The sequence below is a fragment of the Parus major genome, chromosome 7, assembly GCF_001522545.3.
Source record: "Parus major isolate Abel chromosome 7, Parus_major1.1, whole genome shotgun sequence".
In the NCBI taxonomy this organism is placed as follows: Eukaryota; Metazoa; Chordata; class Aves; order Passeriformes; family Paridae; genus Parus; species Parus major.
The window spans coordinates 27,993,072-28,016,138 of NC_031776.1; the positions used below are offsets into that span (position 1 = coordinate 27,993,072).

At 41.4% G+C, this 23,067-nt stretch overlaps 1 protein-coding gene across 14 annotated transcripts in view; it reads left to right on the top strand.

Annotated features, from left to right (window-relative positions):
• The window catches only part of KALRN (kalirin RhoGEF kinase), a 470,986-nt gene that overhangs the window by 334,840 nt on the left and 113,079 nt on the right, over positions 1-23,067 (top strand). For all 14 annotated transcript variants that reach the window (XM_019007406.2, XM_019007405.2, XM_019007391.2 and 11 more), the window contains 7 exons: positions 130-219; positions 4,178-4,270; positions 4,598-4,709; positions 5,849-6,039; positions 6,450-6,551; positions 7,237-7,379; positions 8,537-8,639. In XM_019007406.2, the coding sequence (XP_018862951.1) occupies positions 130-219; positions 4,178-4,270; positions 4,598-4,709; positions 5,849-6,039; positions 6,450-6,551; positions 7,237-7,379; positions 8,537-8,639 (834 nt within the window). The remainder of the gene's footprint in view (positions 1-129; positions 220-4,177; positions 4,271-4,597; positions 4,710-5,848; positions 6,040-6,449; positions 6,552-7,236; positions 7,380-8,536; positions 8,640-23,067) is intronic.

Genomic DNA, 23,067 nt, shown 5'->3' on the forward strand with positions numbered 1-23,067 from the left:
GTGGGGCTGGTGGTGGTGGGTGTGTGGGAGTTGTCACCTGTATTTATCCTGGTGTGCCTTAATAAAAACCTGTGGGAAATAGCAGAGAAATAGCTTATCTTGCTTTTCCCTTGATGTTTGTTTTCACAGGCAGATAAATTTCAGATGTATGTCACCTACTGCAAAAACAAGCCTGATTCCAGCCAGCTCATCCTGGAACATGCAGGGACTTTCTTTGATGTAAGCAGCCATTGCTGTTTTCCTTCCACACCTGGTGCAGCTGAAACACCTCTTTTTTTACACTCAAGCTATGGGTTCCTTTCTGTGCCTTGGCATTTGGGTTTTTCATTCCACTGCAAATATCACATGCTGTGAGAACTGATAGGCTGTGGTGTGGTGTGTGGTGAGGTGTGGAGACACACATTCTAATGGGAACCTTTGGGCATTTTGCAGATTCAGTCCTTTCCAAAGATCTGGTTCAGATGTAATCTCTGTTTCTGGGTTAGTGAAAAAATGAAAATCTCATATTCTGTTATATATTATGACCTGAAATTCCTAAAACTAAAGCAAGTTCCTATCCTCCTGTTCTACCCAGCCTATTCCATATTTACTTCATTGTGCTAATAAGGAACTCCATTGACTCCAATTAACTATTTCCCATACAAGTGCTACAGCCAGTGATAAATGCTTTTAGGCTCCAATTCCAATTTTGTAGGCTGGGAAAAGTCTTTCAAGTTTTTGAGTACCTTTAAACCAAGCTCTCTTCCTCTTACTTAACCTCATCCATTTTGCCATGCTTGTCTGCTACCTTGTAGCTTTAATTAGTTGACTTTCTGAAAAAAAAAAAAAAAAAAAAGATGCTAAGGCCTCTCCTCTAAAGCATTTGAAAGTGTTTGCAAATGTAACAGATCAGCAGATCCAAGCTGTGATGGAGTTGGCAGCTGACATAAATCAGCTCCTCTGGAATCTGTATGTGCCAGTGGTTACAGCATTTCAGTCTCACTCAACAATGAGAGGTCTCTCGGAGCCACAGGAAAAGTGATGAGCACCTTTTTCTTTTGCCTCCTTACCGAATGCTCTGAAAGTCGAACGTGACTGGGATGTGTTTTCCAGGAGATGGCGCTTGAGCCTGTTGAATGGTTTGTGCTGGTCGGCGGCAGTGCAGGGTCGGAGCTGCCTTGGGTTGTCTGTCCATCTGTGCTGTTTGCACAGCTTGAAAGCTTTTCCACTCCAGCTCTCTGCATAGGCTGGAAAGCTGCCTGATATTTCTTAGTAGTGAATATTCGTGTGTCAGCATCTGCTGTTTTGCCAGGGGGAGGCGTTTGCCTCTCATGGGTGCAGGGCCATCACCCAGTGATGTCTGTGCAAAAAGAGAAAGCTGACTGTCCCCCCAAAAACTCCTCAAGGTTTTCCTCCACAGTGTGACTGACTAAAGTAATGCAAAGTACCTGTAGAGCCTTCTTATCTTGATCTGGAGTGGCAGTGGCTCAGGGGCAGGACAGCCTGGCACAAGGATACAGAGAAAATAGTTGGTTCTTTTTTTTTTCCAAGCAGAAACTGGAATTTCCCAAAACCCTGATGATGAGAGTGAATTATCTAGAATAACACCACTTAGTAAGAAGTCTGCTTGAAAATCACAAGTGTTCCTCAAATTTCAGAAGCTTTCATAGAAAACCACCTTTGAGATTAAAACAAGCAGTCCCAGTAATGTTTGAACCCTTTAAGCCCATGGAAAACTCGCAGCTACGGGGCTCACTGTAAGGGTTAACTGATTATGAGAAGGAGCAAAGATAGGTGACATATCTCATTTGAAACCGTGAAAAGAATTACGAGCTGGGATGTTCTCAGGATGTAAGTGAAGCCATGTATGTAGAGAAAAGCAATTTATTTTATTGAACCAGTTGAGACAGGTGGAAAACAATGCACAAACTCTCAACTGTGAAACACACCTAGTTTATCCTACAACATTAGTCTAATAAAGCATAAAGATTACCATCTTCTCTCCCTTCAGATGGTGGTTTGTTTATAAAATCCAGAAGTTTTTGGTATGGTTATATTAGCTGGAAATTGCACAGGGGAATGAAAAGAGTGTGTTTATTCTGATTTAACTTCCATAGACTTATTAATTTCGCTCTTTCAATTTTTGTATCTCTCTTGTTCATCATTACTTAAACTGTCCTTTATTCAGCAGTTTCAAAGATAAATGATGCCTGCCATGTTTAACAAATTTTAATATTTGTAATACCATATACTTCAGGCTATTTTTGATTACCAACATATGTTAGCTGTCAGCTTCAATTGGTAGAATCAGCATGTTATTGGGGTAATCAAGTTGATTTTAGTGCCTTTAGTTAAGCAAGCTTTGATCTTTGGGACAGAGTTTGGTTGAGACATGTACACGCTTTCTCTATTTGGAATACTTTTTTTGCTTTGAATCTTGGAAAAGATACAGTTTTGTATCCAAGAAGCCATAGGGCACTTTGGATTTGCATGACCAGCATGGAACATGATGAAGCTCAGTGACTTTGGTAGCATTGCAGAGCATGGTGTTTCTGCATGGATGAGGGTTCTTGGACAGTTTCTCTGCTGAGCCAGAATGTCCCTTAGGAAATGAGCAGAGGCACAAACAGGCTCCTACTCCAGCACTTTAGGGACCATAGGGAGGAGCTGCAGGGAGAATGGCCCTTCCCAGCGCTTACTAAATGTCACTCCACCAACCTGCTGTGTCTCTGCCCAGTCTGACCAGGGAGCATCCTGGCAGAGCAGGGAGTGCCCAAAGGAGAGCATCTTGCTGAGAGCAAGCCCTGCTGTTCAGAGAGCTGCGGGAAAGGACTGGGGTTAATTTTGTTACTTGGATCCTACAAAAACAAGTGTACTTTGCCAGTTCCAGGAAGTTCACAGACATGGCTGAAGTCTTGCTGGCTCCTGCAGTTAGGAATTGAGTCTCAGCCACGTGCTCTGCAGGCACAGTTCCTCTGTGAAGTCAGCTATGACTCAGCTTCATGCAAACTCCATTAACCCCCAAACAGGGCCCCTTTCCCTTTTCGGTCTTGTTCATGGCACCAGAGCTAGTTAAAAAAACAAACAAACAAAAAACAAAACCAACTTTTATAGTAAAAGAAACCAAATCAACAAACCAAAAATCTGTTGTGTGAGAAGTGGATGCTTTTGCATCCCAGCATTAAGACAAACAGTGGAGCTAAAAATAAGCAGTAACCTCCCTAGTACTCAGCAGAAAATCAGATTGTATACAAAAGGAAAATTTCTGTTCTTGGCAGATCTTCTTCTTTCATCTTCCATAACTTCTTTGCTTTACAGTCTCAAATTCACACTCCAGTAGCTAGAGAAAAGTCCCATTCCCCTTTTTCATTTGCTTTCTTAGGAATCATGGATTTCCTGGTGGCCAGGAGCAAGACAAGGCAGGCCCAGGGCCTGGTAGAGACAGAAGGGTTTCCAATCTGTTCTGTTTCATCAGAGAATCTGCCCTTGTAGGGCATGAATTTGGAGTCTTTTAGGTGGATGAATATATTGGTTAGGGTTCTGTAGGATTTTCAGGAGCTCCCAACTCCCCCTGGAACTGTTGTGGGGAGGCAGCCGGGCCCTTTGCAGCCCTCAGCAGGTCTGTGATGTCTCCAGAAATTCATGAGCACATCACACTGATCAGCCCAGACATTTTGGTTGAGGTTCAGGTGACGAAACAGAGTCTTGAGTGCTGTACCAGGTATCATAAGGGGATACCTGTCCTGGCCCCCAGGTGCCACCTCAGAGTAGAGCATGTCTGTTATTTCCATGGGGATATTTCAGCTACCCCAGAGCTCTCAAATGGGACTCAATGCCTATGTTTAGACAGCTAAATTACACCCTACTCATGCAATTTAATTTAATGTCACTTCATTTTAATTGAATGTTAAGATTGCTTTCAGCCTCCTTAGCTAGGGGAAACCAGATGACATGACAGGTAAGTCATACTTAAATCAAGGCCTGTTTACTCAGCAGAGCTTTAGCTAGACTTGCAGAGGGACCCTGCAGTTTATTGCCAGCCTCTCTGAAACCACACTTACATGCATGTGAGCTTAAAGAGAGTTAAAAAACTAAACATAGAATGCAGGGATCCAGAGCTAAAATTAGTTTTGGGTGGTTCTGTCTGGCTGGGGGTTAATACTTTTCCATGACTGACTGCTGTTTTTATCCCTTCTAGGAAATTCAACAGAGGCATGGGCTGGCCAACTCCATCTCTTCTTATTTAATCAAGCCTGTTCAGAGGATCACAAAATACCAACTCCTACTGAAGGTACCTGTGAGCTGCACAGATCAGCTCATGCAGAGGGGTTCACAGGTGTAATGAGTTACTTTTGCTTATGGGAGCTGCTTCATGACCTCTAAGTGCCCAGAAATCTTCCAAGGGCACAGTCTCCCTTGAGAGCACCTTGTTCTGTCTCGTGTTATAGTTGTTCCCATTTGACCCCCCACTTTGATTTGTGAGCATCCACAGTGGGGTTTGCTGCAGTTGAGCTTTCTCCTGTCTCTGAAGCAGCTTGCAGGGACCAAGTGGCACAGATGGGTGTGAGGGCAGCACATGGATCAGAGTTTGTTTATGGGTGTCTGCATCGCTTCTTAGGAACTGCTGACCTGCTGTGAGGAGGGCAAAGGGGAACTGAAGGATGGTCTGGAAGTGATGCTCAGTGTCCCAAAGAAGGCCAATGATGCGATGCACGTCAGCATGCTGGAAGGTGGGCAGGGGCCAGGGTGGGGAGGGACCTGCTGAGAAAAATTTGTTAGTAACGTGTGGTAGAAGTTACTATAGGTTCACTGTAGCAATACTGTTATTTCATCATAATTTTTAGGTACCTCCTGGCTCCTTTCTGATATTTTTCCAAAAGTCTTGAAAGAATAAAGATGGCTAGGAAGTTTGGTGGGGAGGGGAGAAGGGGAGGCGTTTATCTGTATCTTCTGTGTGTCTGTATATATACATATGTGATGTCTGTGTGTGTGTATATATATATTTAGCTAAAACATTCCTTCTCCATTAAATGAAAAAAATCCCCTCCTGAAACAGTATCATTTTAGCTGCTGACAGCTGTAAAAATTATTGGATGAAAACATTTCATAATACTGTTTCAACTGTTTCAACTGTTTCAAAAGTTCTGGTTTTGTGAGTCAAAACAGCTTGTGTTTCAAAATGTTAGCATAGTTATGCCAGCAATTTAAGAAGCAGCATTAAAAAAATTTTAGAACTGCAGAAAAAAAGTTTGATTGGCACGAAGTGAAGTCTTTTATTGGCTTATTATTGTGTGGAGTATTTCTGAAATGTAAAAATTTTATTCTGGACTGAGATGCTTTATTGTGTCTCACACATTTTCTTGGCCTGGGAAGAGAATTTCCAGCCTGACTTGAGGAAAACCAAGAAACAAATAGAATACTAAAACAAGTGAAAAAAGGAACTGTGCCAGTAGCCAGGCAGCACAATAAGCCCAGGTGATTAAAATTGCAGGAGAGCAAACTGAATTTGTAATGAAGTGCAAAGGATTTCTTGCAATGCAGTTCTGTGTACAGTAACCACTACTGAAACCTTCATAATATTATTTTTGAGAAATTATTACAATACTTCAGCAGCAGCCTCATTTAGCACATATGACATATTTGACCTTCAGTGAATTAATTGCAATGCTGCAGTAGAAAAAGAAAGGAGAAATGAAAATATTATCACTGGGGCAATAGATAGCCTTTATTGTCCTTTCAGAATCTGGAAAAACAAAAAAAAAAGAGAAGAAGAGAAAGACTCTTTTATATCAAGTCTTCACTGCTTTGGTGTTTCTGTGAATTGCTTGTCCCAAGAATAAATTCAAGTGATTGTATTTTGTGGTTTTAGGCTTTGATGAGAACCTGGACGTCCAGGGAGAGCTGATTCTTCAGGATTCCTTCCAAGTGTGGGATCCCAAGTCTCTCATTCGGAAAGGCCGTGAGAGGCATTTGTTTCTCTTTGAAATCTCTTTGGTGTTTAGCAAAGAGATCAAAGATTCTTCAGGACACACAAAATATGTTTACAAGAACAAGTTACTGGTAGGTGTGGCTGCAAAGCAAATATTCTGGGTGTTGTGTTTTTTGTAGGTAGAAGTTGCATTTTGGAGACCCACATGTCCCCTGCTGGGTTGGGGATACTTTTGCCCCTGGAAGGGCTGGCCCTGAGTCCTGAAGGACTCACCTGGAAGTCAGCCTGCAGTGAGTCTGCAGAGGTTTAAGGTAGTGAGATGTGAAGGGTGGGGGGAAATGCGAGCAGGATCACTCCAGCTGTTCGCTTCCCTGCCACCCCAGAGCTTTTCTGTTTCTTTTATCTGTGTGTAGCAAATGGAGATAAGATCCCATTCCCCTACCCATCCCAGCCTCCCCACTTCTTCCTACAAGTCCAAAGTTTTCTGGACTCGTGAAGCTTCATATATATAAAATCTTTCATCATTTCTCCTCCACACTAGACCTCAGAACTGGGAGTGACTGAACATGTTGAAGGAGATCCCTGCAAATTTGCTTTGTGGTCTGGACGAACACCATCCTCAGACAATAAAACAGTGCTGAAAGTGAGTTTTTTCTGTTTGTTTTCTTTGCCTTTAGCACTTCTAGTTCAGGCCTTGGGAGCCTTGAATGAAAGGTCAGTTTCTTCCCTCGTCATATTCCCATGGCTTCCATATCTGCCTGTGGGGTCATGCCTGCATCAGGAGCAGCTGAGCTCTAAGGAGTCAGTAGCAATTGGCACAGCTGTGCAGCCTTGCTGGAATTGCATCTCCTCTTGCAGCCTGGGTTGAGCAGTTGCACACTCACACAGGACAGGTCTCAGGATGTTTGGCTGGGAGGTGTAATTATCTCAGTCCTTTGCCACCAGGCTTCATCAATATCCAACCTCTTCCACAGACCTCCAGAGCTGACAGGCTGTTCTGTCAAGTGACTCTGCTGAGGAATCCATGTTATAATTGTTTTGTCTAAGGAAATCCCAGCTGTGCACTGATAACCTGTTTCCACTCTGCAGAGCATGCTGTATTGCTAGCATTAAATGTATTTATCCAGAGCTTAGATGCTTTGCTGTTGCTTGCCAAGGTCTGGTCAGAATGCTCTCAGTTCCCTGAGGTTACCAGGTACTCCAGCAGCTGTGACAGTGCAGCAGAGAGGACAAAGTTACTCATGGCATTCATCAGCTGACCATGACTCCTCCACACAGGAGGTGAGAACATGATAAAGTCTCTGTCTTTCTGCCTTGTGAAACTTTAGGCATCCAGTATTGAAACAAAACAGGAATGGATCAAAAATATCCGGGAAGTTATTCAGGAAAGGATCATTCATCTGAAAGGAGCTCTGAAAGAGCCAATTCAGCTCCCCAAGACACCTGCAAAGCAGCGGAACAACAGCAGAAGGTAACTTCAGTCATTCCCCACAACATGAAATCACTCGTGTCTTCTCAGCCCACAGAAGTGTGGTGTCTGTGGACTTTTTACTGGTTTTTAATGTAGTCAAAACACTTTTTATTGTCTTTGCCTTTTTTATGTTGTCTTGGCAAAAGTAGCTAGAAATCCTTTTTTATGATAGAAGTACAAAGATCTTTCATTTTATGCTCTAAAGTATAGAGAGAAACAGTAAAAATTCTTCAGAATCTAGGGTTATAGTTCTTTCCTAAAGTAGATTTTTCTTCTTCACATTTGAGTAAAACCAGATTTTTTTCCCTTATTTGGCATGTTTAATTGTTTAGCAGTCAAAATCATAGTTGATCCTGACAATATATTGAAGAATAGATAGAGAAATAATCTGTATTTCATCATCAAATACAGACTTGTTTCAGCCTGTCATGTAATATTCAATTTTTTTTCTCAACTTGCTCAATCCTGGATTAAATAGAAATTATAGATAACGATTTGTTCTTTTTCTGTTGTGGCATTCCCAAAAGTCACCTGTAATTTCAGCATCCTCATTTCCTCATCAGATTTTATCCCTCTTTTACTTCAGGCTGTGTTATAGAGATATCCAAAGCATAAACAACCAGGTTACCCAGGAGACCTGTAGCAAAGCAGAGATCCAGACATTTCCTCTAAGAACATGCTCCAATATAAAAATTTTCTTGTACAGAATGCAGACATATTTTTGATTTGTCCTCAAGTATATATTTTATATTATTTAAGTATTCAATTTGAAGGACCAATAAACATTTATGATTATTTTATCTGTACAGCCAAAGGGAAGAAAATACCCTGTGTTAGCAGCCTCAGTGAGGTAAATAGGTAGAGCACTATACTGTCTTTATCTATGTTTGGATATCATCTTTATGACTTAGTATTAAATTCCTGAAGAAATGTAAACAAATGTTAGGATTATTGTGTAAATCCAAACCCCACGGCTGAGGGTGACATCATTCTGAATTTCAAGAGCTCTATAGCATCATGGGCTGCCTCAGTGGGGTAATTTTATCACAATCCAGCTCTGTCCTGCTGTCTCAGCTCTTCTCAACTCCACCTGTAAGGTTGTGCTCACTGGTGCTGTGTTAAGAAACATCACTGTTTCCCAATCCCCTCTCTTGCAGAGATGGAATAGATGATGCAGACAGCCAAGGGGATGGCAGCAGTCAACCTGACACCATTTCCATTGCCTCCAGGACATCACAGAACACAGTGGACAGTGATAAGGTAGGACTGAAATGTGAAAATACATGGCAGGTAATTACCCTCAGAAAAATGTACATGAAAAGCAGAAGAGAAGGCAAAAGAAGGCAACCTGTCTTCTACTGAGTGAGCTGAAACTTGTATTCCCCTTTGCTAGGTTATTAAAACCCAGTCTGTTTCTGTGTGCTCGTCAGTACTGCTCTTCTACACATTAACACCTCTCTTACTGCTGCTTTTTGTGGGTAATACACAGAGGTTCAATTGGCTCTGAAGAAACAGCCCAGAGCAACCTTTTCTTGCCTAGTAAATCTTGTCCTGTGAGATCCAGCTTCTAAACAATCAAACAGCTGGCTATGGTACATGTTTCCCTCTGAGCTGAAACCAGACGTTTGTTGGAGGGAATGCAGGTACTTACACACCAATTAACACAGCAACATTGGGATCCTGGCTGCTATCTTGAGAGCCTGGGAGACCTACCATTTCCAGAGACTGTGATATTCTGGACCCCTCTCCTCACAGACATATGCTGGAGCATATGGATGGCCCTGAGACATGCTAGATTCTGTTGGAATGCTGCACACTGTCAGCACGTATGTACTTGTCATTTTACTTGTCAGACAATCTGAGTCCAGATCCCAAGCTCCACCAGGATGACTCACTTGAATTTGTCACCCTGTTATCTCCAGCTGTGCTCTTCCACTGAATTAGCAGTTGATTGTAGGAGAAAATGGGCAGTTAATAATTACAGGAGCTACACTGATGGCGCTTGTCATAGCCCCTGAGAGAATGCCCATATTCTCTTCATGCGTTGTTTTGAAATCACATGTAACTTGAAGAAATCTGAATTCTCCCATGCCTTTATGGATTTATCTGTTTGTCAGGGCTTTAATTATGCAGCCACTTTGAGAAGGTAGAAGGGTGTCTTCACAAAATCAGAGTCCGAGCTTTGGTTGTAAAGTTCACAGGTAAGGTTCAGTGCAGACACTGTTTTGAAAGCTGGACTCAGAAATATAAGTTAATTGAAAATAAATTACCTTCATAATACTATCTGTTGTATTTATCTTAAATGCATGTCCCCATGATTTTATGTTTTTGTCCAATAATATGCATTAGAAAAGTATTAAGCCTCACAATCCAAAGGCCACTGCAATGTATGCAAATACTTTGCCCAGTGTCTGAGAAGTCTTCAATCCACATGGACTTCTCTTACTTTCTGTGTTTTTCACATTTATCATTCCTGCAAAGAGGCCCTGACTTAGTGCAGTACTTGAGCTGATACATAATTTTAAGCACTCTCCTAAGCTTTGCTCGTTTGCCCCCAGCCCGTTGTCTCGGTTGCATGAATTCTGGCCACGTCTGGGTAAGATGCTCCATGTTGCATGCTGCAGCTGCATACAGGGGTTATGGTGCCAACACAGGCTGTGTACCCTGAAAGACAGCCCATCGTGGCAGGAGTTGGTTTAAGGATGCAAGACTGGAAACATTTACAGGAATTTCTATCCAGAACCTTGTTTGAACTGAACAGCAAATGTGTATGAGATGAAGTGAGTAAAGATTGTACAGGGGAAAAGTTGTTATCACTAGGGAAGCAGTTGTGTCATATTTTTTTTTGAGGTGGATAGGTTCACTTGCTGACTTAAGACTGTGTGGTTTTGTGTCCTGTTATACATTTAATGAATAGAAACAAATTTGAGCACACAGCTAAGTCTGAAGGTTGCTTGTACCTGCTTTGTTGAATCTGAGGTAGCAGTGTATCATCCTTAACTAGAGGGGCAGTTCCTGCTGAACAGTTTCCTTATTCCCACTGATGCTAATGCCAGAATACTGTGGAGAATTCAGCTCCTAGAGTGCTGCATTATCATGTCTTTGCTCCAAGGAGAATGAACTCCCTGCATCTCTTTATAGTTCTCTCATTTTTTCTGCACAACGTTACCCAAATTAGTGGCAGATGAAGCTGAGCTGCCTTACCTCCTGCTGAATTGGCAGGGTCACACCTGTGTTCAGTGTTCACTCAGACATCAGACTCACCTGCTGGCACAAAGCCCTCAGCACATGTTGGCTCCTGCTGTGCAGGGACTGGCTTGTCAGCAGATCCAAAGCTTTGAAAGGACTCCTAATGGTGGCATTTTACCACATGGGATTTTTTCCTTCAGTGTGTAGTTGAGTTATTCTTCTAGGAGGGTCTGAATGAAATGTGATTGGACTGGGAGGTTTTATATTCTCACATGGACTGCTGCTGGTTATCAGCACTGGAAGACAGGACTACATCATGCTCTCTAGGTAGGTTTTCTTGGCAGAGTTGACAGTTCTTGGCACACACTGTAGCATACAGGCAATAGTTAACTCCTGTGGGGCTGATAGCAGCTCCTGTGGGTACAGGGTTCAACCATCAGTGGTTTCCCTGCCTATTTCACTCCAGCATAGTCAGCAGACTTATTCCCATGAGGTCAGATTCAAATCTAGGGGCTTTTTGGGGCTGCAGCCCCCGTGGGTGACTTCTCTATGTGCCCCAGTGAGATCTCCATCCAGAGGAGCCAATGGAAAGAGTTCCTACCTTTAGAAGCTCTGGCTGTTCACAGCAGAATCATCTGCAAACCCACGCCAAGAGCTTTGCAGTGCCATCAGCGAGCCAGGATGGCAGCAGATTAATCCTGCCTTGGGACCATCTATGTATTAACTCCATGCCAGAAGCAAATCTCAAGTAACGTGTAAGAGTTGCTATTACTCTCTGAAGCCAAAAGAATTTAAAGATTTAGCTGACACACTTTGTCCTTTCCCTAAACCTTGCTATTGTGCCTGAGGGTTGCCTAACACATTAGTTGAATGTTCAGACAAGAATGTCAAACAACATTTTAGACAAAGAAAATCACAACTTCTCAAAGATTCTCAATTTCAAGTAGCACTTCTGCTTAACAACACTCCTCATGCCTCAAGTCATATGTATTTCTTTCAACTTATTTGTGAGTCAGCTCCTCCTGAGTTGTAAGTAGCAATTTCTGTTTTCTCTCACCATGGCACAGCCCTGGAGCTAAGCTTTACTTTTGTATTTCAAGCTCCTAAAAGACAAAAAGGTTTTTTGTTGTTAAGTGGGAGTGAAATAACTGTACTGTAAATTCAGCAAGGATTTGTCTTCTCTCGAGACATTTGTCAGGTTGATTCTTTGGTGCAGAGGGTAGAGCACTTTGACTGGGGGCTGAGTCCTGGTTCTGCTCTGTCACTCACATGTTGGACACCATCACAAAGTACATTTGATGGCACATTACCCTTTCTTTAATTCCCCTTGTTTGGTTGAGGAATTTGCAGGGGGAGACACAAATTCTTACCTACATTACATTTGTACATTGATTACAGCATTATCCTCCATTGTCCCAACATATGATAGATGCCTGTTTTTGTAGCCCTTATGGTAGCAGACTCTGCTTTGAAAGTATTCTGAGTTATGTGCCTAACTCCAGAAGTGTTATTAAGCCTTTAAGCATGCAGACTTTCCTGACTGCAGTCAGTGGTCAGGTGATTATACAAGACTCTCCAGATTAAAAAAAAAAAAAAAAAAATAGTGTCTGGGTCTGTTTAAATTAAATATCTGATTAAGTAGCTTCTTAAATCTGGATATGAGTATTTAATATCTTTACTTTACTTGAGCTTTTCTATCTCAAAAGTATGTAAAGCAATTATCTCCAGGCTCAAATATTTAATTTTCATTACATACTATATGGTAGAAACACAGACTTCGAGCAAGGTCTGTAGGTCTGCACCTTCGTAAAAGAAAGAGAGAATATATAAAATGTTTCTTTTTCCATTTGCAATCCATGACTACTTCCATAGGCAATCTATAATCCAAAATATTTCATACACAGGAAAAGAATTCTTTGGATTGTCATTTGGATTGTATAAGTTTTATACAGGGGGGGGAGATGGGTTGATGACCCAGACCCAGTGCTAAAGAATCAATAGATAATGAATACTATTACAAGAATTGCAATTCCCATTGAGCATCCAGGTCATGTCCCAGGTAACCAACTACACAAAATTTCTTCATCCTTTCCAAAAGGCAAAGGAGACAGCTTTTGTTCTATACAGTAAGCCCTCTTCAGCATGCTATCTAAAATCTTCTCCTTAGAGAGAAATCCTTGCCCTATTCACAGCAGACAGGATTTCAGTCTTTATATTTGGACTCAAAGCAGTGGGGAATGGCATAAAGGAAATGTTACATGCAGGGCATTCTCATTTGTTAAGCCCATTGAGCTGTTGGCTTGTGGAACAGCTGTTTCTGGCGATACTGCTCCAGTTTCCAATGGCCTCCTTTTTGTTGGCTTTTGCAGACTACTGGGGAGAGCAGTTCTCATTTCCTTCTGTTGTTTTTGGATGTGGAAAAAGGCTCTGAAATGTGAACTGAAAATGTTTTACTCTCTAAAAATAAATCTACATTATACACTTTTATCTTTTCCATTAGATACTAGACTCAGCTCACCTTTCAGTCATGAGACTGAGACCTTGACCTCTTCCACATTGGTGGTATTATATAAAATCTGGGAATAATTATTCTTCTAATTGAAGGTAATTTGTACAAGAGGGGAGATTTTAGAATTAAGGCTTGTTGGAACAAGTCACTTAGGGGCAAATTCTCTTTCTTTGAGTAGCTTCTAATCAAGGTAAAACAGCTTTCTCCCTGTGATGTTGCTGTAGCAGGAAGTGCTCACTCACTGCTGGTGAGTTCTGTCTTGAGTTTCGTGCAAGAGACACATTTGAATTTTTACTATGAATATATGATAAAGAGGAGTGAATTATGGCCCCAGAGGATGTATTTCTATTGCTTGAATGCTGCCTAGCATTAGATCAGTTCTCACACCGAGTTCCTACTGCCCTCACCTGTGGAAAAGAGAAAACACGATAACAATCAAAGGAAAACCTGACATAAAACATTTTGGCACTTTAATTTGCCTTCTTGAGGACTCACTAGCTGTAGGTAGTTAGCTCTTTTGAAGATACTGTCATGTAGTAGCAAAATGTTTATCTTACCAAGGAAATAAACTGTTCAGCCAGGAGCTGAGACATCCCTCTGTCTCTCTAATGATAGTTTCTTAAAATTTCCTTAGGCTTTGGGAGGCTGCCTCTCAGTTCTGGCTCTAAATCTTGGTTAGGACCCCTGCAAATTCAGCTCTTCCCTGAGAAAAATATACAAATGTATGTATCTTTTTTTTCATTGTGAATGGTTGCCTGAAACTGAAGTCATTGAAGTGACATTTGGAGCTGATAAAATGAGACTGGTTTATCTCTGCTGGCAATGCCTGATTTGGCATGAACTTGCCTTTCTAATCGTTGATGTTCAGTAATATTACTGCAGCACTTTTCTTTTTTTCTCTCTTTCCTAAGTATAAGTAAGGACTTTGCCTTTGCTTCCTGTATTTCTTATCAGGAATGCAGCAGTGCCAACATCCTGAAATGTTCCAGCTTTTGATTTGCAGAGGTCTGCTTGTCTGTCTAAATTTGATGTTTTTCAGTCTTTTGGAAAATTAACTTGAGGCTCTTGGAGTGAAATATAACACACCCAAACAGGCAAGGTATGAATTACGTTTTTAGATTTCCAAATGAAGGAAATCTGGACTGAAGTGCTACATGTACTTTAAATTGTGCAAACTTTCATGGGCACTCACAGAAAACTCTGAACCTCAGAGGGGATCCAATAATTACAACCATTCTTTGCTCTGTGTTGGGCCTATGCTCTACCATGGTATAGCTTAATCTCTGCCTTGGGGACTTGGCTGATAGGTCTCACAGTGTCTTTATGTGTCTGTACACCAGTCACTTTGGCTTGTAGCTGTACAGGAATTTACCCACCTGCCATCTGCAGGCAGAGTCATTTTACAGCTCTTTTCTTAGTGATTTATAATGCATGTAGCAAAGAATCTCCAGCTCAGGTATTAATACTGGCTCTGCCTACAGCACAAATCTACAGCAGAAATCTCCCAGGAAAATCCTGGGGCCTTTGGCACCTTTTTTCTCTGTGAACTTTGAAAAAGTGGACTTTTGTCTTTCCTGGATTGGAACTAGATTTCAAAACAATCAAAAAAGTAACTCTTACCAACCTTGATTTGGTTTAATCCCGGCTTGAATTACAGGGTACCTGTCTTTTCTGGCACCCATTTCTAAATGTAACTGGTAGGTGATCAGGAGATTTACCTCTGAGAAGAGATCTGCCAGGGGTGCAAGGGCTACCAACAGTAAGGACATTTTCTTTCTGTTGCCAGCCAGTTTTTGCTGCAGCTGTGGGTGGAGGCAGCAGCAGGCACAGGCTATCTTGTTTCACAGAACCTTCTCAGAAATGGTTCTTTCCAAAAACAAAATAAAATATCATCAGCTGCTTTTAATATATAACACTTGTTGGCAGCACTTGCAAACCTCATAGTAATTATGCAGGGGACCTTAGAGAAAGTCTTATTGCTATCTATTTCATAAAGAACATTTGCTATTGACTTCAATAAATTATGCTTTTTCATTTAGGACAAAAGGATCAGCATTCAGTATGCTTTCAGTCTTATTCTTAGATCTTTTAAATCTAATCTAAATGCATCCTTTGGTGGAAAATAAGTAAATCAGTAAGTGTATGGAATCAACAAGTGTATGGAACTCCTTCAAACTGAAGATCCCCTGAGAATATGGTAGATACAAATATCAGCACATTCCTGTTGAGGGCATTTAAATGTAATTTCTGTGGTAACCCACTTGATCACTCCTTTCTATTCCTGCAAGCAGTTTGAAAATCAGATTCTATACTGATGTGCTGATGGGCACATTCCCCAGAGAGCGGTGCAAGGCACACAGTCAGAGTTTGTATAATCCTATAATCTTAGTTCATATGGTGAGTATCCCAAATCCACTGCAAATGTCATATCTCTCAATCACAAGACACTTCTGAAGCACATGTGATCCTGCTTAGGCAGAATGGCTGTAATTTTAAAATGTACAGAATAAGGTGGAGAGTGCTGCCCTTTAAAAGATGGCTGGAAACTCAGCAGTGGACAGCACTATGGTCTTACAGGACAGGAAATAAGCTCCAAATCAGTAAATCTATATTACTGAGCAAACAGAAGAGGATATTTTGATGCCTGCTGTGAAGAAAGAGGATGTTTAAGTTAGGGGGGTGTTTAAGTGAATGACTTGATGCAATCAAAACAGACTAAGTAGTAAGGAAGTGCAGTAAAATAAATCCCTGTCTTTATTTCAAAGACATGACCAACCCCAGTGATTTTAAAATAGAAGGATTAAGATAAATTATTGATTTGCACAGAAGAATTAAAGGATATTGTTTTTCACCTCTGCAGAGGGACCGGTTGTTGTTGCACTTTTATAAATGTGCTGTGATTTTCAAAGAATCAAAGGTCAAAGATTTGTTGCCATTTACCTTTCATTGGAAAATGAGTTGGACTTCAGGTGGGAGAGGAGTTTCTATCTATCTCTGAACTGGTCTTTTACTGATTGGGAAACAGTTCAAACTGATTCATGTTAGTCAAAATTAGTATTTTTTTCCAGCAAAAGTGGTTAGACAAAAACATATGTATTTGAAGAGATCAAGTGATTGAGTTCCTTCCTCCTCTATATCTGCTAATGTGAGTGCAAGCTGAACTGTAAGTCATTAAAGGCCATTTCCTCATTATTGCTTATCAAAACTAACACAGTGTTCCTTCCCCTTCTCTTCATGAATGACTCCTTTTCACCTTTGTCCTTGCACCTGATGCACAGCAGAGGATTTCAGTCCTGAGTGACACTGCTGAAGTGATTCCTCACCTCGGGCTGCCACAGACTGACCCTTGCCATCACCTCTGACAGGGCTACACAGCACCTGCCCAGACCTTCCCAAAAATCTGACACCACTTTGGAAACCAGCCTGCTCAGAACAAAAAATGGACACTCCTGCCTCAGCCTTGGGCTGGTGTTCCAAATTAGTCTGTTGATTAAAGGGACAAAATAGTTAATTAAAAGTGGATAGATTATGGGGTCCCCTCCAAATGAAGACATAAATAGAATCGGAATTGTCCATCAGTGTTCTGGGGTTCTCTCTGTATCCATTGTTGGGCCACTAGATCATTTAAACTACTTGGCTTAGAAAGAAAGGAGCAAACAGTATTCAGAACTTGTTTTTAAAAAGGGTATTTTTGTTATTTTTTTAAAATTTCATCTCAAGTTCTACTTTCAGTGTTGTCATTAAGCAAGAAGTTGTTCCTCACTTAAATCTGATCATTCTCCTCCTGTTCTTCAAAGAACTTGAGTTCATGTTTATTTTTCCTGTGCTGTTGTTTTGAGTTGTTTCTGGGGTTTCATTCTGGTGATTACAGTGTGTTTGTTTAATTTGGATGTACAATATAAAATATATTCCTCTGGAGGAACAATATGTTTTCTTTTTGGATAAGTTTTTTTTGGTTTTTTTTTTTTCCTTTTAGAATTCATCATTTGTGTGTGGTTAATGTTTACTAGAGATGCCAGGTTTGTTCAAGAAACTTAGAAAACCTTGGAACAGCATGGTTCCAGGTATAAAGGGCACATAGGGATAACACAGAATAACTGTCTAGAAATGAAGAAAAGTTTAAGTGAGATGAAAACTTAATGTTAGGATGCTCCAGGAGGCACCTCCCTGCCTTGGATTCGGCATTCTCCCCACCTTGTGAACCACATGCATGCCTTGCTACTGGCAGCTAAGAGAAGGGAGAGAGGCATCCAAAACTTCCCCCAACCCTCCATGTCCAGGATCCAAGTGCTGCTGCTGTCCAGATCAACTTTATTTTTTTGTTTGTGTCTTGCACTAATTTAAAACCCACCAACAATCCAAATCAAGCTCTCCTTCCTCAAATGTGTGCAGGCAAGAAACAGAGGAGTTTGAAACGTGGCACATCTCCACAACCTGTTTTGTGCCTGGGTTAATTTTTCCTGACACCACACCATCACTTCCTGACTGTAGCTGCAAATAAACAATTATTGAAAGCACAAGGCGGACCACACATGGGTGTTTTTTCCACTGGCATGGAGAAAAGCTGTGTGTTGATTGCTGATTATTTATTTCAAAGGAGTCAGCTGGGTTTGTTGTTACATCTTTAGGGCACTGTCTCTTGAGGTGCTGATCTTTCTCAGCTTGCAGGAAGAATTGAGGGTGGAATCCAGCTGTGCCCCACAGGTCCTGGGCCTCAGTTGTCATTATTACTAGAAGTTCTTTAGTGTTGATATTTACTGTATGATTCTGAGCAGTCAATAGGAAAGGACAGCAGGGGTCTACCCAGCGGAAGGAACACTTAGCCAAGCCACATGATTTTCCTTTAAAACTCGAGTCGTTGTTAAGCCATCAGTTAGAAGTGTGACATTTATATAGAGAAAAGAAAGGAAGTTGAAACACACACAGAGAAACTTCAGCTTTCTGGCTTGCTGCAGATAGTGCAGTGAGAGTGATTTTTGTATGAATTTAACTGATTGTCCTTAGAAAGGTAAGGGCTGTGTTCTCTATCCATCGCTACCTGTAAAAAGGGCAAAATGGCATTTAGCTGTCTGGTCTTTGCCTTCACATCCTGGCCAGTCCTCTGCTGTGCAGGCTTCCAGTGTGAGCTGGGGCACTTGGGAGGCTGATGGCCCCCTGCCCCTGAACCTCCCCAGCAGCAGATACAGCCTTGCCCAGCTTTGTACTGGGTAAACAGCTGTGACTGCAGGGATGGCCTGGGGACTGAGGTTCTTGAATGACCTGGCTTTTGTTGCAATGGCTGAGCAGGCTGTGGCAGCATCCCCATCCCTCTGCCTCTCAGATATGAGGTGTAAACCACACCTCCAGGGATTGTTTTTTGCGGGTTATCTTTTGAAAACTCAGAGGTTTCACGTTCTTTCTTGGGTCCTGGCCTCAGTGCAGTTATTTTGCAGAAACTCCCTCCAGCTCTGAAGTTCTAGTGCCCTCCCCAGCAACTGAACCTCTGGTACCTTTTGCCTTTAAATCTCTGTCCTTCAGACTTCCTGGGAGAGAAATTTGAGGACTGAGAAAGGACTTTAAAAATCAACCCTTTCTCAGGCTCATCAAGTTCCTGCCTTATGACCTTCTCTTTGTGTGATGCCCATGTGTTATTTAAGAGCACTTGGCTGCTTGTTTCCACACACCCCAAAAAAAAAAAAATGTTGAGGCTGAAGTGCAATTAGTTTGTGGCACTGCAAAGAGCAAAAAAAGGGATGGTGAGTGCTGTTGTACTCGGTTAGGCAGCTGCTAAGGTCAGAGATGCAAGGCACAAAAGGTTAAGTCTTTTGAAGAAATGCAAAGGAATTGAGTAATACATAAATCAGTTTTATTTCAAGTCAAGGAAAGCAGCTCACTGTTCACCAGGTGAATATCTGTCTCTGAGCCTCTCATAGCTGCATATCACATCTAGCCTTTCAGGAGTCCATCAGCTGCTCAGGGTTTTGTTTCAGTAGGAGCAGGATTTGCCTCCAGCCTTAGGATGAACCACTTTCCCTGTGAGAGGGGGAGGTGAAAGAATAAAGATAGTTAAGTAAGAGCAGGGCTGAAGCGGATGTCTTTTAAACAAATATACAATTTATTTTCCATCAGCTGGTTCCCAGTCCTTGCTTGCTGTGGGAGATAAAGAGCAGCACTGCTGCATTTCAGGAGAACCAGGATGTGCTCCCCAGGTACAGATCTGAAAGGTGACCACTTGCATCCACAGATTTGGAATTTTTCCTGATAGGAGCAATACAGCAACTGCTAAAAGTGGTCCTAATGAATGAAAGCATTCATTTGCTTTTCTTAATGTTATAACTGATTAATTCCCCAAATAATTCTTCTGGGCATCCCATCCTTATGTAAAGACTATGGCTAAATGGTTTAATAGGATAAGTGCTTTATAAAACAGCTCTGTAATATTTCAGCTGTCTCTTTTCATTTCAGTAACAAATATAAGGAAAGCTAATGTCCCAGTACACAGGGATTTGCAATCACCTTTAATGGACATAATTCCCCTCATGGGAAACAATAAAAAATACCATTGCAAGAGCCAGAACACTTTTCTAGCTTTGCAATTTCGTCACAACAGATTGTGTCTCTCTTGCTAAATTTCTTTGTGCTCTAGAGGAGAAAATAAATCTGGCAAAGAGAAGCAAGTTTAATTGTAAAGATAAACTCATGATGGGGCACAGCAAGGGTTTCTGAGTTTCCCAAGACAGCATCTGTATGACTGAGGAGAATTAAATAAAATAATGTTAGCTATTAGCAGTTCAGTGAGTTTTAAATGAACCCTGAATGATAGCAGAATTAAGAAGAGGTTTTGCCTTTTTCACATTATCATCACTAACAGAAGGCATCTCACTTGCTGTTTGTTCTATTTTGATGGTAAATCCTGTCCTAACAAATATGCTGACAAGCTGTAAGAGCACTGACTTCAATTGCATGGGAGGTCTGTCTTATATTCCATATCCATTTTAGAATCTGGTTTTCATGGCTTTAAAATATGCAGCAATAGAGATTAATACACTGGTTTGGTTTTTAATGAGTGAACTTGGGATTTGAAGGTTTGCTGCTAAGTTTTATTTAAATGCTTTCTTATTTATGGCACCATACTTAGAATGTTATAGATAGCATTATCTGGCTATTGTGACAAGATGGATTTTAGGACTAAATAAATTGTGAGCATTCCTCTTAAATTGCTGGAGCCAAAGGGGTTAGGAGTGTAGGAGTGTTAGATTGCCCAGCTGCAGTCATTGCCCCTGCACAGCCTTGTGATACATTGCAGGGGTTCTGGTGGCTAAGTAGGAGGGAAGAAGTCACTGGAGGCAGCTGGGATTGTACATCCTTGACTCACCACACAGAGTAGGTGACCAAGCTCTTTCATGAGCAGCAGGCAGAGAGAGGGAATGGTAGCTTTGATTTAGTACAATATAAGCTCCATGCTGGGCATGTAGTTACTGTCCTTTGAAATCAGTCAGATTTGAACCTTTTGTGCTTAGTTGTGATTGCTATGCTGCATTTTTGGCTTTGCCCACCATTATGAGCTGGTGCAATGTGCTAATGCAAGCCATTATTTCAGGAGCTGTTTGAGAGTCAGCATGTTTCCATTGTGTGACAGGTCCCAGTGATTTTTTTGGTGCAGAAAAATAGATGGTTTCTCTTTTCTTCAGCTGCAATATAGCAAATGCAGAATTCTCTCCTGTTAGAAGTGTTGTGTTAGAATGCACATATGAGCTGTCTGCATTCAGCTGCCTATCCCAGCTGTGTATTCCCACCTCCACTTTTGGAAACCAATTCCAGGCCAAATCCTGTCTCTTTTAGGCACACAAGAACTGACTTTAGTGAGGCCTGAATTTGTGTCCCCTCTCAAGCAGGTTATTGCTTTGAAACAAGAGAATGTTATGAACCTCCTATTTGCTTTGAGCCAACAACTTTGTTTTTAGTCAAGCAAGGAAGAGTCATGTTTTTAAATCCAAAGATTAAACATTTCCTTCCTGCTGTCACACCTGCTTCCATTGAAGAGTGCCAGCTGCATGGAGAGCTGCTACCATTTAAAGTCAGCCCTTCCTTGGAACAAATCATCCTCTGTACACACCTTTGCAGCTTCCGCTAAAGTGTGTTCTTGGGTGATTAATTCTTATGCAAACAAACTCTTGACTGGGTGTCAACTGTTACCTGTTTCTCATATTCATGTGTTATTCCCCTGCCTGCTGCATGGTGTGCAGTGGTTTATGCCATCTTCAGTTTTTTAAAGAAAAAAAAAGAAGTTTCCTCTATCTTTCACTTTTCCATATATCTAGATCCAACCTCGGTGTTGCCAGGAACTTTGTTCACTGATGCTGGTTAGTTGAGGAATTGTTTTTGTCCAACTATCTAGTTTTCATTTCTGTCCATTTTCTGGCCCAGTTGTTCAGGTTAGTATGTCTCAGTTGTATCAGGCAAAGATATAGGGTTTATCTTATTACATTGACTTCAAATACAGGAGAAATCAATGTCAACTGGAATGTCACTGTTGGCTGAGGCTTATAATGGAATGGGAAAGGAACAAGAGAAGAGAAGACAGTAATGAATAAGTTGCTCAGTTCCACAAAAATGAAACTGGGAGGTGTGACCTTTAGTAGGAAAGAACTAGCAGAAGGAGAAGGAATCACATGAACCTGTCTCTTACGTCAGTGGATAAATTGGGGTATGTTTCAGCACAAGGGGTAACAGGAACAAATGATACTGTCACTGTCTTGTCTGTTCTGTAGGCTTGAGCAGTAGTGTCATTGTTTGGTCTGATCTTACCTGGAGAGCACAGAATGCTTGTGAAAGCCCTTTGGTCTGATTGCTGAGGTTGTTATTTTGTAAAAATAGGAAACACTGTCAGGCAGTGTGCCAGGACAGCAAGAGGTGGGAATGAGGCATGGTACCTAAAGTGCAAATGGTGGGGAGTGGGAGAATGGGAATAGCAATAAAGCCTAGGGGCTGGGATGGGGAAAAACAGGAAGTGAGGCATGTGGAACAGCCCCAGGCAGTGGCTGGGTGTTCCAGAGTTTGGTCCTGATGGGATCAGGTCTATGACCTATTGGAACTGGTTGTGTCCAGGTGGCCTATTGGGTCTTGCTTTTCTGAGAGGAGACTGGTGAGGGCAGCCCATGGCAAGGGGGCAATTGGTGTGACCCAATTGGCGCCAGCTGAGGAGGAATCTGACACTCTCCAAAGATACCAAGGAGCCCATTGGCTGTGATTGCTTCTCTAGGAATGAGAAAGCATCAGTTAAAGATGTTCTTGGTGCTGGAGTACTAATGTCTTTCACAGATGAGTAAGAGAAATGGCTGGAAATATTGCCTTTTGGAGTAGGCTCCTTGCAAGCAAATTACATACTGTGAGTAATGAGTGCATTTGACAGCAGAGTTTTTGATTTTACAACACATTCATAACACCTTGGAGCACTTAGTACCTTGTTAACCCAATTAGTATACTCTGAAACTGCCAAGGCAATCTGAGCAGCTATTAATCACGTGCCAAACTATCCAAGATCACATTTTGTTATTACTGCAGAGACAGCCAGGAGTGGATTGGGAAAGAAGCAGCTTTAAAACATCAAAATGCACAGACAACTGGTTACAGTAAAACCAAATAATACTGAATCAGAAATTAATACAATAAAACAAGCCATCATACCATAGATTGGCCTGCCTCATTGGCACTTTAGGAACTGTAGTAGTGTATGAGTGGAAGTTGCTTATCCTGGAGCTGTGAAAAGATGCAGCAAGTTAATTGTATTTAACCTAAACTAGAAACAATAAGAGATTCATGTCAGATATTCCACCTCACTTGCCAACTGATAAAAACATTGCAGTTTTCAAAATCTGCTGTCTCATTTGTAGTTAATACCACTGAATTGCAAACCTGGTATATTGGCTCTTGGAATAACAATGAAATAACAAATACAGAGCACAAGTTAATGATGTATTAAGCCCTGTTCATGTAAGTAATGCAAGTTAA